We start from the raw sequence: 17,762 nt of genomic DNA, 5'->3' as shown, positions 1-17,762 counted from the left end.
GACTGAAACAGATTAAAATGTAAGGTACATCTATTCCACTGTGAAATCAAAAGATAAAGTGTATTAACAGTAAAAACTGAGTCAGAATTTCTTAAAAGTTCCTTCTTATGAATAGGAACCATCTCTATTGTAAAGTCACTTTTAGAGTAGCTTTTTGTAAGCCATGCCAGAAGAAGTCTGGCATGCAGCAGCATGCAGCTAGCAGATGTAACTTAGAGGTAAGATCATAGAATCATAGAATGGCTCGGGTTGGAAGGGACCTTAAAGATCATCCAGTTCCAACCACTCTATCATGGGCAGGGATGCCACCCACTAGATCAGGTTGCCCAGGGCCTCATCTGGTCTTGAACACCTCCAGGGATGGGGCATCCACAACCTCTCCAGGCGACCTGTGCCAGTGCCTCACCACCCTCCGAGTGAAGAATGTCCTCCTAAACTCCAATCTAAATCTCCCCTCTTTTAGTTTAAAACCATTCCCCCTTCTCCTGTCGTTATCTGATTGAGTAAGAGTCGCTCTCCATCTTTTTTTTTTTTTAAAAGTCCCCTTTAAGTACTGAAAGGTTGCAATGAAGTCACCCCAGAGCCTTCTCTTCTCCAGGCTGAACAACCCCAGCTCTCTCAGCTTTTCCTCAAACTGAACTAGAAAAAAACTGAACTATGTTATAAGCTTTCTGTAACCCAGCAGGACAAAAGATTTCAGTGCAAGATTCTAGTCTGACTATAGGTATTAGCTATCTCTTCAATATCTACTCTGCAAAGTAGATCCGTTGTCCTACTGTTTCTGTCTGAAAGACTCCTGAGAGATCACTGTAGTCCGTACCCATGTAGTCAATGTATGAGGTGTTCTGTGTTCAGTTGTTTCTAAACCACCAGAATGCATAACGCACTTTCACGACTAGGGAGGGTATAGTAACTGCCTCAGTGAACTGGCAATCTGAGGACAGACTGGAATTTCTAGCAATCACTTACCCATACTGAAGACAAACATAGTACCATAAATCCCTCCAGGTTTGCATGGACTAGGTTTTGATATTCCCATGTTAAAACACAAGATTTCAATGAATGGAGTATCTAATGAATTGTAATGATAATATTACATTTGTCACATGCCCATGCTGTGTATATACATTTACAATTTCAAACCAGTAACTACATTAAAAAATATGAATGTGTATTCGCTTTGCAAAGCGGTACATTTATATAACGTTTTTAAACTTACATTAGTTTGAAATGTAAGCAGGCTGCTCTCGAAAAGTCATTTAAATAAATTAGGTACTTACTTTCTAATTTTCACAACCTGGCATTTTCCCATTCCCACAAAAAGAAAGCTTATTACAATATTACAAGTGGCTCTGTAAAGTTACTGAAAATATTTGGAATAATGCAGTCAATTTTCATCAAATTTGTAAGTACTTTTTATAAGAACTCTTAAATGAAAATAAACATGGAAGAAAACTGCACAAAAGTCACTCTTCTTGCTGTAACAAAGTAGAATGATTTATTACTTTGGCTATTCAACAAAATCTTTATATCTAAATAAGTCATGACCATTTAAACAATGTAAAACTGAAATATGGACAATAAAGGTCCCGTATTTACTTAAGGAATGTATTAAACATCTTATTATGGCAAATACATATGATTCTTGAAAGCACAAATGGACTTGCCTGGGGTCTTTCTGAATGCTGTCTATGGATGGAGATCGTGTGGTCCCATCATCAGCGGGCGTTGCATGCTGCAGCCTGTTATAACTGGACTCTGACAGTCGATACTGCATTGACCTGTAGGGTTCCGCATAGGTAGCTGTTGTGTTCAGAGCATAATTATTTCTTTGGTATGTGAGTGTGCTACGCTGACTGGATGATCTTTGCAGATTTCCAACTCCTAGTATAAAATCAGTATTAAAACAAACTAGGTAACAAATGTCTGTTGAAGAGAAGAGACAATATGTGTTTAAAAGTGTAAGCAAAAAAAATCAGTCTAAAAAAGGTGTACAGTGCTCAGTGTTAAAAGCTGCCACCAGATGTAAGGGAATAATTACTCAACGTCCCAGGGAAGACAGAGAGGCTGGTTGCAGAAATAAAGGTTTGGTGAAATCAGGCTTATGCCCCAGCTTGCCTGAGTACTCAAAGAAAGAAACACATCTTGTGTCATTAAGGAGAAATTAGGATGCAAAATGCTTTCAAGGTGCATAATAAAATTTAATTACCAACAGTAACTTCAACTTGCCAACAGTACTAAAAATAAAAAGGAAAAACAATTAAACAAAAAATTATGTAGTTTGTATTATATCTTACTTTTCCCAACTACGCGTACACTTTCCCTGAAAAAAGCTAGTAAGTGATGATTTCAAAGTATTAAGATGATGGTTTCAAAAACAGGAACATGTAGCTTCCTGACTTAACAGAGCTGTTGTGGTAGCTTCTGTTCTTCCAAAGTAACCGGTATTAGGTAGACAAGTAAACAGAGGATTCAAGTTTCTAGTTATATTTCCTTATTGGCACAGACTGACAAACTTAATTTTTCCACTGTAGGTTGTAGAAGAGAAAGTAGGATAATTGCAAAAGCTGTTCATTTTCTTCGTAGCCCTCTGTTGGATGCTCTCTGATAGTTTTATGTCTTTCTTACATTGTGGTACCCAAAACAGCACACAGCACTCAAGGTGAGGCCACAAAAATGCAGAGCTGAGTGAAACAATCGCTTCCCTCAACCGGCTATGAATGCTGTACTTGATGCACCCCACTTCTCTAAATATTTCCAGAGAGCTGCTTAGTTTAATCACTCTATTATTTCCAGAATTTTTAGAAATTACTCCAGTACACAAATCGTTAATCAACGATTTCTCTTTACAGAAAATCAGTTCTAATACTAATCTAATGCCTATACACTCCATAATATATCAGTAGGAATTCTACCAAACGTTATAGAAATACTTCAGTTTCACTTATATTTTCAAATGCAGTATTTTAACATTATCCTCTGCTAGGAAGTAGGGCAAGAACGGTATTTTTACTGTGAAAGATGCAGTAGGTAGTTCAGGTGTGCAAGCTATCATGCTGTACTGATGAATTAAATAACAAAGCATAAGCTCAACTGGTAAGAGAACTGATGCATAGAGAATGCAAGAGGAATCAAAAACAATTTGTCATGAAATACTCTTTGCTTGGATGTACCTGCGTGCATGATATCAAACAAAATATTTTGAACCTGACCTTACATTGACATGTACCCCAAGTATTTCTTGAAAACATCACAAAAGCTTTTTAATTCCTACTGGTTATTTTAAGTCCTTCAAACTTAATTTCTATCTCTATTGATTTATAGTATAGTTTTTCATTTTCAATTGGAACTACATATCTCCTATATGCCACAGGTCCCAGAGAAGCTCCACTAAGAAATCAAGCACGACTTTGGTACACAGCCCATGGAAGAGCTTTCTAAGCCCTTTACCTACCTGACCCTGTCCGATATAATGCTGACTGGGATCCCTGGTGGAGCTCAATTGTTCCATGATTTGGACTACGGTACACAGGACTGTAGTAAGTTCTGCCTTCATATATAGGGGTGATGTGCAAATCAGGAGATATAGCTGATCGTAATTCTTGTCCTAGTTGACTGTGTTGACTAGCATATGAACTCCTCAGGCCTGAAACCAAGAAGAGGTAAATATGTACATGGCCCATACCATTAAAAATAATAAACCGGCAATGGTTGTATCTTTCTTATTTTAGCCAAGAAAAAGCGTATAATAGTTACAGTTACAAAGATTTCTTCCTCAAACTTCTTTCCATTGTTAAATGATCCATACTGAAAGGTTCACTAACAAAGCTGCATTCCCTCGATAAATAGTTTTCGCCATAATATGACAACTTTAAGTTTTCCAACTCGTTCTTTTTGGTAGCATTTACGGTTAAAAGTCCAAAACATACTGAGTAAAAGCTAAGTCAGCACATGCAGTTCACAGAATTAGCACTGACCAGGTAAATTGTGAATCTGACAGAAATCTAGTTGTGAAAGTGGGTACAAGTGGGGTCATAATCTTGAAAATGAAATAATATATAGCAGTAAGAACAAAAGCGTTCTTGGTAGTGGCAGCAGAGATTTAAGCAGGTGGAGAATTTTTTTTTATAAAAGTTTAAATAGATCATGATATATATCATCTATGTATATGTGTACATATACACACAGACAGTTCTGCGGCAACTATATGAAACTCTCTTTTTTTTCCACCTTGTTTTTTAGTTGTCCATCTTGAGTTCTGTTTGTCTTACCTCTGCTGCATTTAACTTAATTTCCTCAGCAGTGGACTTCCTGCTACAGCTTTTGCAGTGCTAGATCCATCCTCTCCTCCAGCTTATGCAGCAGGGAAGAGTTTTGGATAAACTAAAGGCTGCAACAGTAATAACCTTTCCCCTGGATCCCAATTTCCTCTCAGAAAAGAGTTCAAATATAAATTTAAGATTTCAGATGTTGTCTTAAACTGTTCCCCTAAAGAAACATGAGAAGTAATTTATACCAGGAAAAAAAAGTTTTTTTATAACAATAAGGGATGCTTACTTGGTTTGTAACATACAGCACACTAAAGTCATACCACTGCAACTTTCCTGTAGCAAATAGCTACAAAATAAGATGCTCTCTAAGCTTGACTACCACAGTTACTAATTACTTTCCTAATACTAAAGATACATTAAACTTAAAACATCTGTTTCTGAATCACTGATTTGCCCCAGTAACTTTTTTTTTCCTAAACTATATCAGTTCACTTGTTTAGACAAAATGATATTCTCAAACCCTGACATTTGTAAAGTACCTTAAAAATATTTTAAGAGTACAGGTTTGCTGTTACATCACAAATTATGCAGTCCACTGGACTGAATCAATATTAACTACTAAATTGCCTTTCATGGCAAACTGATTTTTTTCCCCTTTAGTAAACTGGTAGATTATTAAGCCTTGCAAATGAAAGTTGGGGAGAATACACTTTATTTCCTTTGCTGGGAAATAATATTTTGGGTTTGCGTGAAGTGTAATAGTTTAGAAGAAAAAACAGACATTGCAGTCTCTGCTCAAGAGAACATGCAGTCCTAACCGCAAGATCACCTTTGTGCTTCTTTAGGTGAAGGTCAGAACAAAAACAGCAACACACACAGAGCTTAAAACATGTAGTAACTGCATCTGATTAAGAACTGCCTCTCAGATGAATATATTCTACCTTTTAGGACTTCATTTTAAGAGAATATTACAATGGTTACCCTATATTGTTACCCTCAAAGTTAATGTACTTTGAGATAACTTAGAATTATTAGGTAAAAAGACTAAAATTCAATGGTACTAAATTACCTATTTTAACAAACTCATAGACATAAAACTAGTCCCAGCCTAGTATCTTTTACTGTGTGTACAATCTGCACATACATGTAAATATACTTTATCTTCAAAAATACTGTTTGGAAGACTCAGAATTTCACTTAGCCACATAAATCTTAAAACATACAATTTAGTTTAATGCATGGCTAGCAATCTAGTAATTAGAGAGAAAGGTGATATTCACTGTGAACTTATGGTATTGATACATAGCGTTTGACATTAGTATTTACAAAATCCACCACAATTATGTTCTACTGCTACAACATTTCATCCTTAGAACTACTACCACATTACTGGCTTTCTACAGTTTTAGGTTTGTAACAAGTTTTAAACTGTCTTTACCTTTTTACTAACCTGTAAGGCTATCTGGACGTGGAGGGACCATTCTCTCATATATATCATACTGCTGTCCAAACTGTTCAACGTCATGAATCGTTCTTTGCAGTGTTGTTCCCAAATGCTGTGGAACTGCAGTCATGCCAGAACGCTTTGGGGAAGAAGATCCCAGCTGGGTTTGTGATGGAGAAGCGACTCTGGTTTGTACATCAGCGAGTGCAAGAGGAGAACCAACTCTCGCTGATGTTTGGTATTGAGAAGTCCCGCCATTGGGATTTGCCGTCTGTCTAGATGTCATAGAACCAATCCGTCGCACTGCTACTGGGGAAGCAGGTCTCTGTGCAGCATATGGGGATGCCGCCCGCTGTACTGGCAGAGTAGTGGATGAATATGCATGAGAAGTAAGGGATCTTTGCTCAACAACTGATGGAGAACCATACCCACTACCCAGAGATGTTCGCAGTGACCCCCTTGAAGGGGAAACACCTGTGCTGACCACATAAGAGGGAGACTGTGCTCTGGATGGGACTGAACTGACACGTCTCATGGCTCGGTTGGTAGCAATATTTACTGAAGGCTGTTGAAAAACAAAACCAAAACATTCTTCAGTTTTATCACATAGTAGATAATTTTCTCCTGTAAGACAGGGAATTCAATAAGAAATATACACAATTTAACAATATATACAAGCAGCTGAAGAATCGCTTTTATCCTTAAAGTCATTCCTTCAAGTTCCCCTGCACATAACTTTTTTTTCTAGACAGAATTTCTTCATATACGAAAGAAATTCCTCATTTCTATTTGTCTTTCTATGTTAATATGTACTAATGCTTCCTTTCCTCACCATTCTAATAAAGGAGTTACTACTTTGAAAATTCAGAAACAGTATTAAATTCTAGCATAAGCTAACAAAGCTTATTCAATAACTGTCTTAATATCATTCTGATTAATGAAAAAGGAGGGGGAAAAAGGCTAGAAACAGTACAAGGTACAGGAACACAAACACCATCTTTCTTTAAACACCATGTTTGCATATTGGCAAAATTTATAAGATTTTCACAAGCACCACAACTGAAACAATTATGAGTGATGCTTTGCTGATACTATACATCAGCAGTATACTCTGCACTCCGAAGTCTTCAGAAGTTTTTTTTTTTTAACCTCAGCTGTAAGCCATTTCCACTTTCTAATCAGTGAAGGTGTTAAGGCAAAAAAGGCTAGGTCCATATATTTATTGTCTTTAAAACTGTGTTATATACACAGGCAAAACAGACAAAAATAAGGCGTAGTATTTTGAGTGTACCTGAACTGAAGTCTGCCCTTCAGCTCGTGAGCTTCTCACCAAATGGTTATTAGTGGTTCCGATAAGGGAATGCTGTTGTCTGTTTTCTGATTTGTTCAAGTTTTGGCTGTTATGGAAACTGCTTACTTCCTGGTAACCACTGTCAGAATAAGAATTCATTTGTGTTGAACTTCTCGAGTTACCTACAGACCCTGTAGATATGAAGCCAACATAAGAATAAAAGTACTGCATAAAAGTATGAAAATAAAACAGTACAGAACATTACTATTTGTTGCATTCATAACTATATTACATTTTAATACAGTCAATATAGAAATATATTCTAATATTTAAAACGCATACAACAGACCCTCACTTTCATGGAGAGATGTCTGTTCTGGTGAGTAAAGGTTCCCTTGTACTGGCTCTGTCGTAACGTGATAGGCATTGGTATGAACGCTCTCTGACACTGGGGGTTTGTTTACACTGGTGGTCGGAGGATCTGAAAGAACAAATTAGGATGATAAACGCACTACTTCATATGCAATTCTCCTGCAAACTCAATAATTCTCACACATACTACCAAAGAGGTTACTTCCAATGCAAATACAGTCTACTGGTAGACTGTAGGTCCCATCTACCAAACTAAAAGAACTTTCATATTCATGTCTGAGAATCTTGTTTCATGACGTTTTGATATAGCTCTACAATTCTCAGTGTTTAGATATGCTTTCCAACTTATTTTAATTAAAATGTAATTGGCTACCTAGTAAATATACTTTGCAGAGTAGAAACATTATGGAACAGAGAATATTTGTCACTTGTCACCTACTATCTTGAGAACTTTGTTAAGTAAAAGTTCGAGTTAAATTCCATCCTCACTTTTGTATCAGCAAAAGAAGTTGCTGCAAATGTTATGAATTCTTTATTTCATGTGTTACTATCCGAATGCTTACTTTTTTAACCACTCTTATGCTAACATCAGTTCTAAGAATATTAGCTGAAATTTACAGATAGCAAAGAAAAGCCTCGTAAGAGAAAGCAAAGGAGACATCACAACAGTATTATGAAGAAAGGAAAAAGTTGTACAGTCTGGAATACTGTGGTGGTACAAATACAGATCCAGTACAAATATAAGGGCAAAGCTGAGGACACCAAAGAGCAAACTGAATCAAAGTTATATTGACAGAAATATTCAATTGTTATTCAACTGTCATGATACACTTACACTGATGAAGAAGAGATGCAGTAGGAAATATGGATTACATCTGGAACACCAAATACGTAAATTCTTACTGAAGAAATACATGAATGCAACTAGATGAGAAACCAAAAATAATATGCAAAGAAGCAATGGTCTAGTAAAAACTTCTGCAAATGTTTCATGTCAAAAGTTGTGAGCTGCAGACAGTGAATCCTGCTAAGTGCTCTTTGAAAATGAATATAACAGCATGTTACAAAACCAGGAGTGTGCAGACTTGATGCTAGTGATAGAGGAGGAAAATGGGAAAGTGGGCTGAAAAATTCTATAAAATCGCTAATGAAAACTCTCTACCTGATATAAAATCTAGTTGCACTCATGAAAGAAAAAAAAAAACAAACAAACAAAAAAAAAAACACAGATAAGCTATTAGAAATTCTTTATTACTACTGTTATACAGTATGCTTCAAAATGGAATTCCAAAATATAGACAGAGTATTCCTACCTAAGAAGCCAAAAAAGAAATACTCTGATTTTTACCAATAGCTGGTAACAATAGCCGTACACAAAATGCTGGTGTCTCAATATTTGTGCAGTAATTGAACTTCCATACTAAAAATGTTACTTGTTGGTATTATGAAGAATGCTTGAACACTGTTCAAATATCAAATTTAAAAAATAAAATGAAATCAATGCATCTTACAATTACAGGCAGCCAGCATACTTAATTGGGACTAGCACATTCTTAGGTCAAAACCATCTAGTTTAATTTGACACTAAATCAATTAACTGCAATAGGAGTATTATGACCAAATTTAATTACGATTTAATAAGAAGTGTTATTACAGTTCATTAATTTCATCAAAAGTGTCCCTAGAAATGATATGGAGAACCAACACTGACATAACTCTTCACAGCTCTTGTTACAGTAACTCGGTAACAGATCGTGACGGACATCAGTGGGTATTACATGTTCTTTAGACTTATAGGGACTGGAAGTAATTTAAATTACTTTATAATTATCTTCAACTTCAATATTTTAATCTTCAGTCTTTGTCATTTAAGTAACACAAGGCTCTGTTATTTTGCTTACTGGCTATTACATAATATAAAATCAATTTCAAACTGACAAATAACCCATGTGGGGAGAAACACAAAGGAAGAATAAAGTTCAATTGTTCAATGCCACACAGATGTTTCTAAGACAGAGATCTAAACTGAAATCTCACTTCCATCATACATTTGCCACCAAGCAAATGCTCATAGTGCTAAAAAAATAAAGATTGTTTAGGCTCTCTAACAAAAGCAAGAAAGCACAATAAAATGACTTGTTTTTCTCTCTCTCTGCTACTATAAATCATGAGGAGAATGCCCCGAATAAAATAATAGCCTTTTTATAAATGGCTGCTGATCTAATATTCTATTTTTAAGCATCTGCGAAACAACATCATGTTACATTTCTGTTAAAAATTCTGTATACTTCTATTGATGCACTTTCAAGCTAAAGTCACATCACAACACGCGCTGACGTCTTTTGACAACTGATGTCTCCAAGTCAGGAAAATACCCTGGTGATTTTAAAAAAGTGTTTTCGTTCATCTTTAACTTCAGTATTTTTGAGATCACAGTTGGTAAAGCATCACCTAGGCACAGATTCACTTTTGAGCTTTGTTAAAGAAATGTAAGTAAAACCATCATCCTACAATCACAACATAAATGTGAACATTAAATGAAATGTGTATCACTTTAAATTAAAATCAAAAAAAATACTTCTAACATGTCCACTTCTGAGCAATTACTCTAGAAAAGCCTTACTTTAAATACACACAGATGTAATATACATCTCAATTAGTATTAATGCACACACTATTTAAACTGAAATTTGATATAAGTATATTCGTAACTTATGATACTTTGACTATGAATCCTGTTCTAAAATAAGTGCATTCCCAGACTTCTTGGACCTTTTCTCTCTCAAGTACTGCCATTGTGCCAAATGTTAAGTGACTTCATAGCAGGGATGTGTGCAGGAGATTTTTAAGGAAAAGAAACATAGAAATGGGAGGAGATAAAGGATAAGATAAAAATGAGAACTGGATAGATGAAAGAAAGAAAAAGACAAATTAATAGAAAGTCAAGGAGAAAAAACAATAGATTAAGAATAAGCTACAGGAAAAACTGTGGAGGAAATAAAAAAATGGAATGTAATTGGCTTAGAAAAATCAGTAATGTAGACTGAGATCTGTTAGAAGATCTCTTTACCAGTTGTGAACTGGAACATTAGAGAACCAAGGGAAATAATATAAGAAAAAGGACACAAAAATAATTTTCAGAATGAAAGAAAAATTAATAAAGAAATAGTAATTTCTCAATTACATGAAAAAACAAGCTTAAAAGAAAGGAAAAAAAGCTAATACAACTGCCTCACATCAACAGAGATGATAACGTAACAGCAATTGAAACCATGCAAATACAATTACATGGGGTTTAAGAGTTTAATCTCTAAATAAAACCAAAAAACATACAGGGTAAAGGAAAGGAGATAATGTGAGAGATGGATTTATCTAAAGTAGTCATAATTATCATAATTATAAATACATTTTAGAGAACAAGCATATCATTATGATGTGTTATTCTTTGTAAGGCAAAATATTGGATAGTTCTTAAAACTGCATACATACTTACAGAAAGATATATTAACACTGTGCAGAGCTTAGCTGATAAACTTTTAATAAGCTACCTAAAATTCTAACTGCGTTTTTATTACATTCAACTCGTTTTGATTAACATGGCATTCTTTCAAAAGTATACGACTGAATTAAAAAACCACAATCTAGTGCAAAGTAGTTGAAAGAGTTGAGGTCCTATTTCTAGCTCTGCTGTGTGGTGTGGACTTCTGCATATACACTTCATCACTCTGAAAAGAATACCAACTGTTCAGTGATTGACTCTTCAATCATTAAATATTTTAACTGATGCAAGAAACCTCACTGGTTAAATGCTCTGATCTGTCAAGATCACATCGGATTGTTCTAACTGATCCTTCTGGCTTATAGAGTTGAATGCCACGTGAAAGATACAGTCCTATCCCCTTTCATCTAATATACTCAAGAGTAGATGTAGAAGTACTACAAGACTAATTTTTCTTATTTTGGAAAGAAAGTTCAGGATATCCTGAGATACAAAAAGAGAAGCAAAGTTTTTTTTGAGAGTATTTTTTATTGGAGCATCTCTCAGTTACATAATATCTGTAAAAAGGAAAAAAGTCTTCAAGCTTAAAATGAACAGTATTTTTTCCATGATCCTCACCTGCCAAGAGGAAGACTCAAAATTAATTTTTAATTAATTGTAAATATACAAGGCTTTTGTTGTTCACAAAATCACACAAAAATTCAAAAGGCACAAAAAGATGTAAGGAAAATACCTGCAACTATCGGTATTTAAGCCAAAATAACCTTTTACAGTAACAGAGGAACACATAAGTCTGCATGTAAGGAAGTACATTAATATTACTTTAGAAAAGATATTTGAAAAAGATACATAGTGCTGCTGCTAATGTTCAGTTCACATCAAAACAAGCAATAAATGCCAAGAAAATACAGGTTTGCGGGTTTAAAGCAAAATGTACACATAAAAGATAATACCTGGTGATCTCCAAGGAAATGACTTCTCAGTAGAGCTGCAGAAAGAAAAAAAGTTATCACAAAAAAGAACCACGTATCTAGTTTGAATTTCTTCTTTATTTTTACATATTTTTTAAACCAAAGCATATAAAATTGTACAAAAAAAAAAAAACAAAAAACAAAAAACAGCAGACAAAGTTTCAATAGCCCCTGTAAATAATACTCTGTAGCTCTTTATACCTGACAATTTAACCTTTGGCTATTGATTTTTACTTTGTATTTATCATGGGAAATTCCCTGTAACTTACTGTATTGTAAATTATCAGTGAGCGTGACCTCTCTGCAACAGGACAGGTAAGAGCATGTCTTATGATATGCACTTCTTATTTAAGGTGTGATGATATAAATAAAATAGTATAAAGTAGAATTTCACAGTCATGTGCATATGATTAGCAGTAAGCGAACAACTTCAAAAACAGGAGCATTCACGGCTCATGGTAGGGTCTAGCAAAAAAGTTTGGGAACTACAACTCTAGAGCATTTTGAATTTCCGTGTAATGCAATTTGAATAACTGAACAGAAATGGAACCTGCAGATATTACTATTGTTTCACTTCCCAGTTTTCCAGAGGGAATTTTGATCCTTTGTATATGATAAGAAGTGAACACATTTGACATACCAGAACATGTCGACCTCTAAGCGCAAACAGGTATTTCCATTATCAAGGTTAAACAGATGCCTTAAGAAACAACTATTTTACAAGATTGTCTTTTTCAAATTGTTATTTTACATTTATTAACATTATTTAACTATCTTAACCATTTTGTTTCTGCTACAAGACATTCTTTCACATGTTGATACACTACTAATGCATGACTATCTTTGCAGACAGAAAATTCATCCATATATTACATTTTTTCAAAGTTAAAAACACTCTTTCCTTGCTCTACATATCAATTATCAAACTTGGAGTATTAAATCATTTTGCAATGATTATAAGCTAGTATTTTCCAAACAAAAATCTATTCAGAAGAAAATATGGGCAACTCCATCAGATTTTGTCTATATATCAGCATGCAACTGTGATGTTGGATAAGATGCATCTATTACTGAATTAGTATTATTTATTTTGCCTTTCTACCACAGCTACCAATTACAAAAAATATTTTAGCACAGCAACATCAACAATACTAGATATTTATTTTGTAAAATAGTAAACATAAAATAATCATCAAGGAACTTTTCTGAGAGACAACATAGTTGCGTAGAGAAGTGTTAAGCATGCATACGAGCACAAACTAAACTGAAATTTAAAGAAATGAAGAATTCAAATTCAAGCTTCAAGCACCTGATAGCCAGCTTCAGAGCTAGGTAGTATCAAAATTTTTACTATATATCATAGATGGTGGAAGAGAATGGCCAATATTAGAGTTTTTTGGGATGCTACGCTTGTTCTCTCTTTACAAAGCACATAAAGCAGGATAGTTTACTAGGCTGAAACTTGGTGTGTAAAGTTACAGCTGAAGAACTCCAGATTGAGGTTCTCCTGGCTCATCTCACATCATCTCTTTACTCAGCACTGGTGAGGCTGCACCTGGAGTGCTGTGGCCAGATCTGGGACCCCAGTACAAGAGAGACCTGGAAAGACTTGAAGAGTATCCAACGTAGAGTCAGGACCTCTCTGCAAGGCTTCTCTACCCTCAAGGAAGAGTAGAGAAGCACAGATATCTTAAGTTTAGATAAAGATGACACGTATATTACTGAAGATGGAAGATGCATACACATCTTCCTGAAATCAATAGATTCCAACCCCTGGTGTTCCTTAGGGGTCGGCACTGATACCAGTATTACTTAACATCTTTATTGGTGACAGGGACAGAGAGATTGAGTGCACCCTCAGCAAGTCTGTGGATGACATGAAGCTGTGCGGTACAGTTGAAACACTGGAGGGAAGGGATGCCATCCAGAGGGGCCTGGACAGGCTTGAGAGATTGGCCTGTGCAAACTTCACGACATTCAACAAGGCCAAGCGCAAGGTCCTGCACTGGGCTGGGGCAGTCCCAAGCACAAAACCAGGCTGGGTGGAGAATGGATTGAGAGCAGCCCTGAGAAGGACTTGGGGGTGTTGGTTGACAGGAAGCTCGACACGAGGCAGCAATGTGCGCTTGCAGCCCAGAAAGCCAGCCATATCCTGGGCTGCATCAAAAACAGCACGGGCAGCAGATCGAGGGAGGTGATTGTCCCCTTCTGCTCTGCCCTCGTGTGACCCTGCTTGCAGGGCTGCGTTCAGCTCCGGAGCCCCCAGCACAAGAAGGACATGTTAGAGCAGGTCCAGAGGAGGGCCACAGAGCTAAGAGGGGTGGAGCACCCCTCCTGGGAGGAGAAAGGTGGGGTTGTTCAGCCTGGAGAAGAAAGGGTTCCAGGGAGACCTTATAGCAGCAAGCCTTATAGACCTTCCAGTACCTAAACGGCGCCTAGAGGAAAGCTGGGGACAAACTCTTTATCAAGGCATGTAACAATAGGACAAGGGATAATGGTTTTAAACTAAAGGAGGATAGATTTAGGTTAGACATTAGGAAGAAATTCTTTACTCTGAGGGTAAGTGAGGTTGCCCAGAGAAGTTGCGGATGCCCAATCCCCCTAGAAGTGTTCAAGGCCATGCTGGATGCAGCTTTGGGCAACCTGGTCTAGTGGAAGATGTCCCCACCCATGATAGTTAAGATCACTTCCAACCCAAACCAGTCTATGATTCCATGATTCATTTTTAGGATCCTTTGCTTTCTTGGTGTTGTTCTTACTGCTATTTCCTATGTATGTGCATTTCTTTTTAACCCCTTTCTTAATTTCAGATCATTTCTTTGACACCTTACAGTTTTATTTCAAAGCTTATTATGTCGTAGACACAAAACTGAACTAGCTGCTAGTCTGGAAAAAAAATCCGATAAAGGGAAAAGGTTTCATATGAAGCCATTGTGAAACAAAACATACAAAGTATCACTACCACCATTTTACATTCTTCAAGCAATAACTCTCAGAGAAACACTTTCCAGCTTTGGATTTCAAAGTTAGATAAGGTGATGAACATTCATCTCAAACAGCTGTGGCAGTTTAACAACTTGGCCACACTTTAAAGGCAGAACTGGCTGGTCCAGCCACATCTCTTACAGTACTCATCCATGGGATGAAAATGGTACAAATGAAATACAAAACTTTAAGAAAGTTGTAGATTTCTAATTTTTGTTAAGCATTATACTATGGGGGGGGGGGGGGGGGCGGGGGGGAAGGGAGATGGTTTATTCACAGGGATGTGTGCTTGTTGCTTAGCCAGAGCTACCAGTCCAAATTTAAGCATCTGTTAAGACAGAACGTGTTGTTTTACCTGTTTTTTATCTTCCATTTTAAGTATCTACATCAAGAATACATTCACAGTTATAAGCAGTATGAAGGCTTAAAGATGTAGATAACTGTAAATTCTTGGCAGAGGCAGATTTGAAGAATAAAAAGGGGGGCATATATTAAAATCCATAGACTGTAACACACATTACTAGTAACTAGCAACCACCAAAATCAGTATAATGTGATTCTATATTTTTGATGACACAGGTTAGCATAAGTTTTCACAAATATTATAACTAAAGATAAATTTTCAAACTAATTTCCAGTCCTCAGCTTTTCTGATAGGCATCTTCTTGCTTTCCACAGTACGCCTAACTCCTGCACCCGCTCTGCCAGTCACCGTACAGAGTACTATAGGCATCGTACATCCCACACACAAGAACCGAACAGCTCTGCTACCAAAGTGCAAGAAGAGCAAGCGGTCCTATGACTCACAGGGAGAGGTCTTCAGCTGATTAAGGCAAGCACTAGGGCTCTGAGTAGGAATTTGGGAAGCTGCCCCTTGGGCGCTACACCCAGATTTGGCCACCTATCCCAGGACGCTGTTCCAGGCTGAATCCCGCTGCAGAGGGGCGACACGGCCCGGCCAGCCCTGCAGCTGCTGGGGCGGGCAGGGGAACGGCCCCGCAGCGGGGCACTGCCTGTGCTGGGCACCACTCGTTCAAGACGCAGAGATCTCACATGTTTGACTGTCCTTCAAGCACTGCTTTAGGTGAACAACACACTGTAGTAACTACCACAGCACACAGCGCCCTTCCAGTGCTTCAGCTGTAAAAAGTTTTCAGTGGCTGACTGGATAATACGTCCTACTGACTCATCACCACTGCCCACCAGAGCTCAGGTCAGTGTGCACGAGCACTTGCACGAGCAGTTCCCACGACTCAGCTGGCAGACAGTCACTTACTGTGTCTCAGTCTGTGGTAGATGAGCGTTCGCAAGAAAACTAACAATCCTACTTCAAAGCCCAGTCAATCACTGGATAAAAATGTAAATATTCGCATATGCAGCTCACTCTTCAATTTATCAGCAGAGCACCTCACCAGTAAACTGCATTTCTTTTTTAATATTTGAAAACCAGCAATCAAAATGCATAAAAAGCAAAATTACTCAGTTCTACTGGCATTCAAAAGCTTTGACAGAACTTCAGAAATGCTGACAGTCTGCATACACAGAAAACAAACCGAAATATGAACACCAGAGGTGTAACAAGAAACTTCACAATTTTCATTTATTTTCAGTGTAGACATGCAAAAATCAACCTTCTTAAATTTCTGTGGATTCAAGACAAGTGATAGCATACTCTGCACTTTTAAATGAGCAGCTGATGCTGCCTGAGTGCCACTGCTGAAGTGCCAAAGGAAAGACATAGTATTCAGCATTCCAGGCCTGAAGTGATGCCTTCTGTATCTCAAGTTACTTGCTTTGTGCTCACCCACTCGCTAAGCTAAGCATCTTAAAAAGACTTATTAAATGATGGATTGACTGGTAATATAGTGACTCTTCAGGTCCTAGACATTAGAGTAGGGAACTCTATAATGCTTCCTGAAGTCATTTGGTAAACTACAACTTATAAAATATCTAATATATTGCATTGTCCAAAATTTTAATAGCTTTTGATGACCTAGAAATGCTGCGGAAGACTCTACACTTCAGAAAGAACAGCTAGAGAATGTGATGACTTCCAAAATTCCTGGGCATGGAATACTTGGATATTGTGTGCCAATACTTGGCACAAAAAAACTTGTACGAGAGTGAAAGTAGGGAGATGTAGGCTGCTGTTACCTCTGCTCCTAAGTATAATGCAACATTATTTACAAGTTGAGTAAAAAGTAAAAGAATGTAAAATAAATTTTAAAAACTTTTAATACATAAATCTCAGTTATCTCTTTCTACTTTTTTTGTTGTTTGCTTGGGTAAACAGAGTATCTAAGCAAAGCGCCATGAGAAAGAAGAGAAAGAGTTCCTTATTTGCTCTGGTTATCAGATAAAAAAACATAGAAAATCCATATTCGTTCACAATGAACTAAAAGCATACATATAAGCGAAACAGAGAACACCACAGAAGATCCAAGTGAATACTTAAAAACAATCATCCTCAGAGGTTGATGGAAAAATCTCCAAACCACTCCAAGTGGTTCCTCACTAGGGACCAACTGTTAAAAATGTAGTGCTAAAACTAAATATAGACTCCTAGAGGAAAGAATTCTCAAAGAACTTAAGGAGGTGTTTCAGTTGCTACCAGTAAAACACATCAGTCCCTCATTGTAAACAATTATTTTTCTGGTGCTACCTTTAGAAGGTGCAGAAGGTGATACTGAACATATTAAATATTTGAGTTTTCAATTAGTTACTTGAAATCAATTAAAAACATGCCAGCTTCCATGACAGCAGCAAGCCAAGACAACTTTTGGAAAAGACAAGCCTACATCTTTAATCTACTTCAACTGTTTGGCTAAAAACAGAACAGAAAAGAAAGAAAAGCAACAAGCCTATCTATTTACTTACATCTTTAAAAATTTCTTGCAAAGCCTATGACAAACTCATTTAGATAACTGAC

The 17,762-nt window shown here is 36.7% G+C and overlaps 1 protein-coding gene across 8 annotated transcripts in view; it reads right to left on the bottom strand.

Annotated features, from left to right (window-relative positions):
* PKP4 (plakophilin 4) overlaps positions 1–17,762 on the bottom strand; it is a 94,710-nt gene that overhangs the window by 34,096 nt on the left and 42,852 nt on the right. For 4 of the 8 annotated variants that reach the window (XM_066999080.1, XM_066999077.1, XM_066999081.1 and 1 more), the window contains 6 exons: positions 11,831–11,865; positions 7,356–7,487; positions 7,007–7,197; positions 5,722–6,280; positions 3,455–3,646; positions 1,664–1,884 (listed from right to left, as the gene is read on the bottom strand). In XM_066999080.1, coding sequence (XP_066855181.1) covers positions 1,664–1,884; positions 3,455–3,646; positions 5,722–6,280; positions 7,007–7,197; positions 7,356–7,487; positions 11,831–11,865 — 1,330 coding nt within the window. The remainder of the gene's footprint in view (positions 1–1,663; positions 1,885–3,454; positions 3,647–5,721; positions 6,281–7,006; positions 7,198–7,355; positions 7,488–11,830; positions 11,866–17,762) is intronic. The other 4 variants (XM_066999082.1, XM_066999075.1, XM_066999078.1 and 1 more) reach the window with 3 other exon arrangements.

Source organism: Anser cygnoides, chromosome 6 (genome assembly GCF_040182565.1).
Source record: "Anser cygnoides isolate HZ-2024a breed goose chromosome 6, Taihu_goose_T2T_genome, whole genome shotgun sequence".
Lineage (NCBI taxonomy): Eukaryota > Metazoa > Chordata > Aves > Anseriformes > Anatidae > Anser > Anser cygnoides.
The sequence above is the reverse complement of the archived record's forward strand: the minus strand, read 5'-3'. Positions and strand labels throughout refer to the sequence as shown.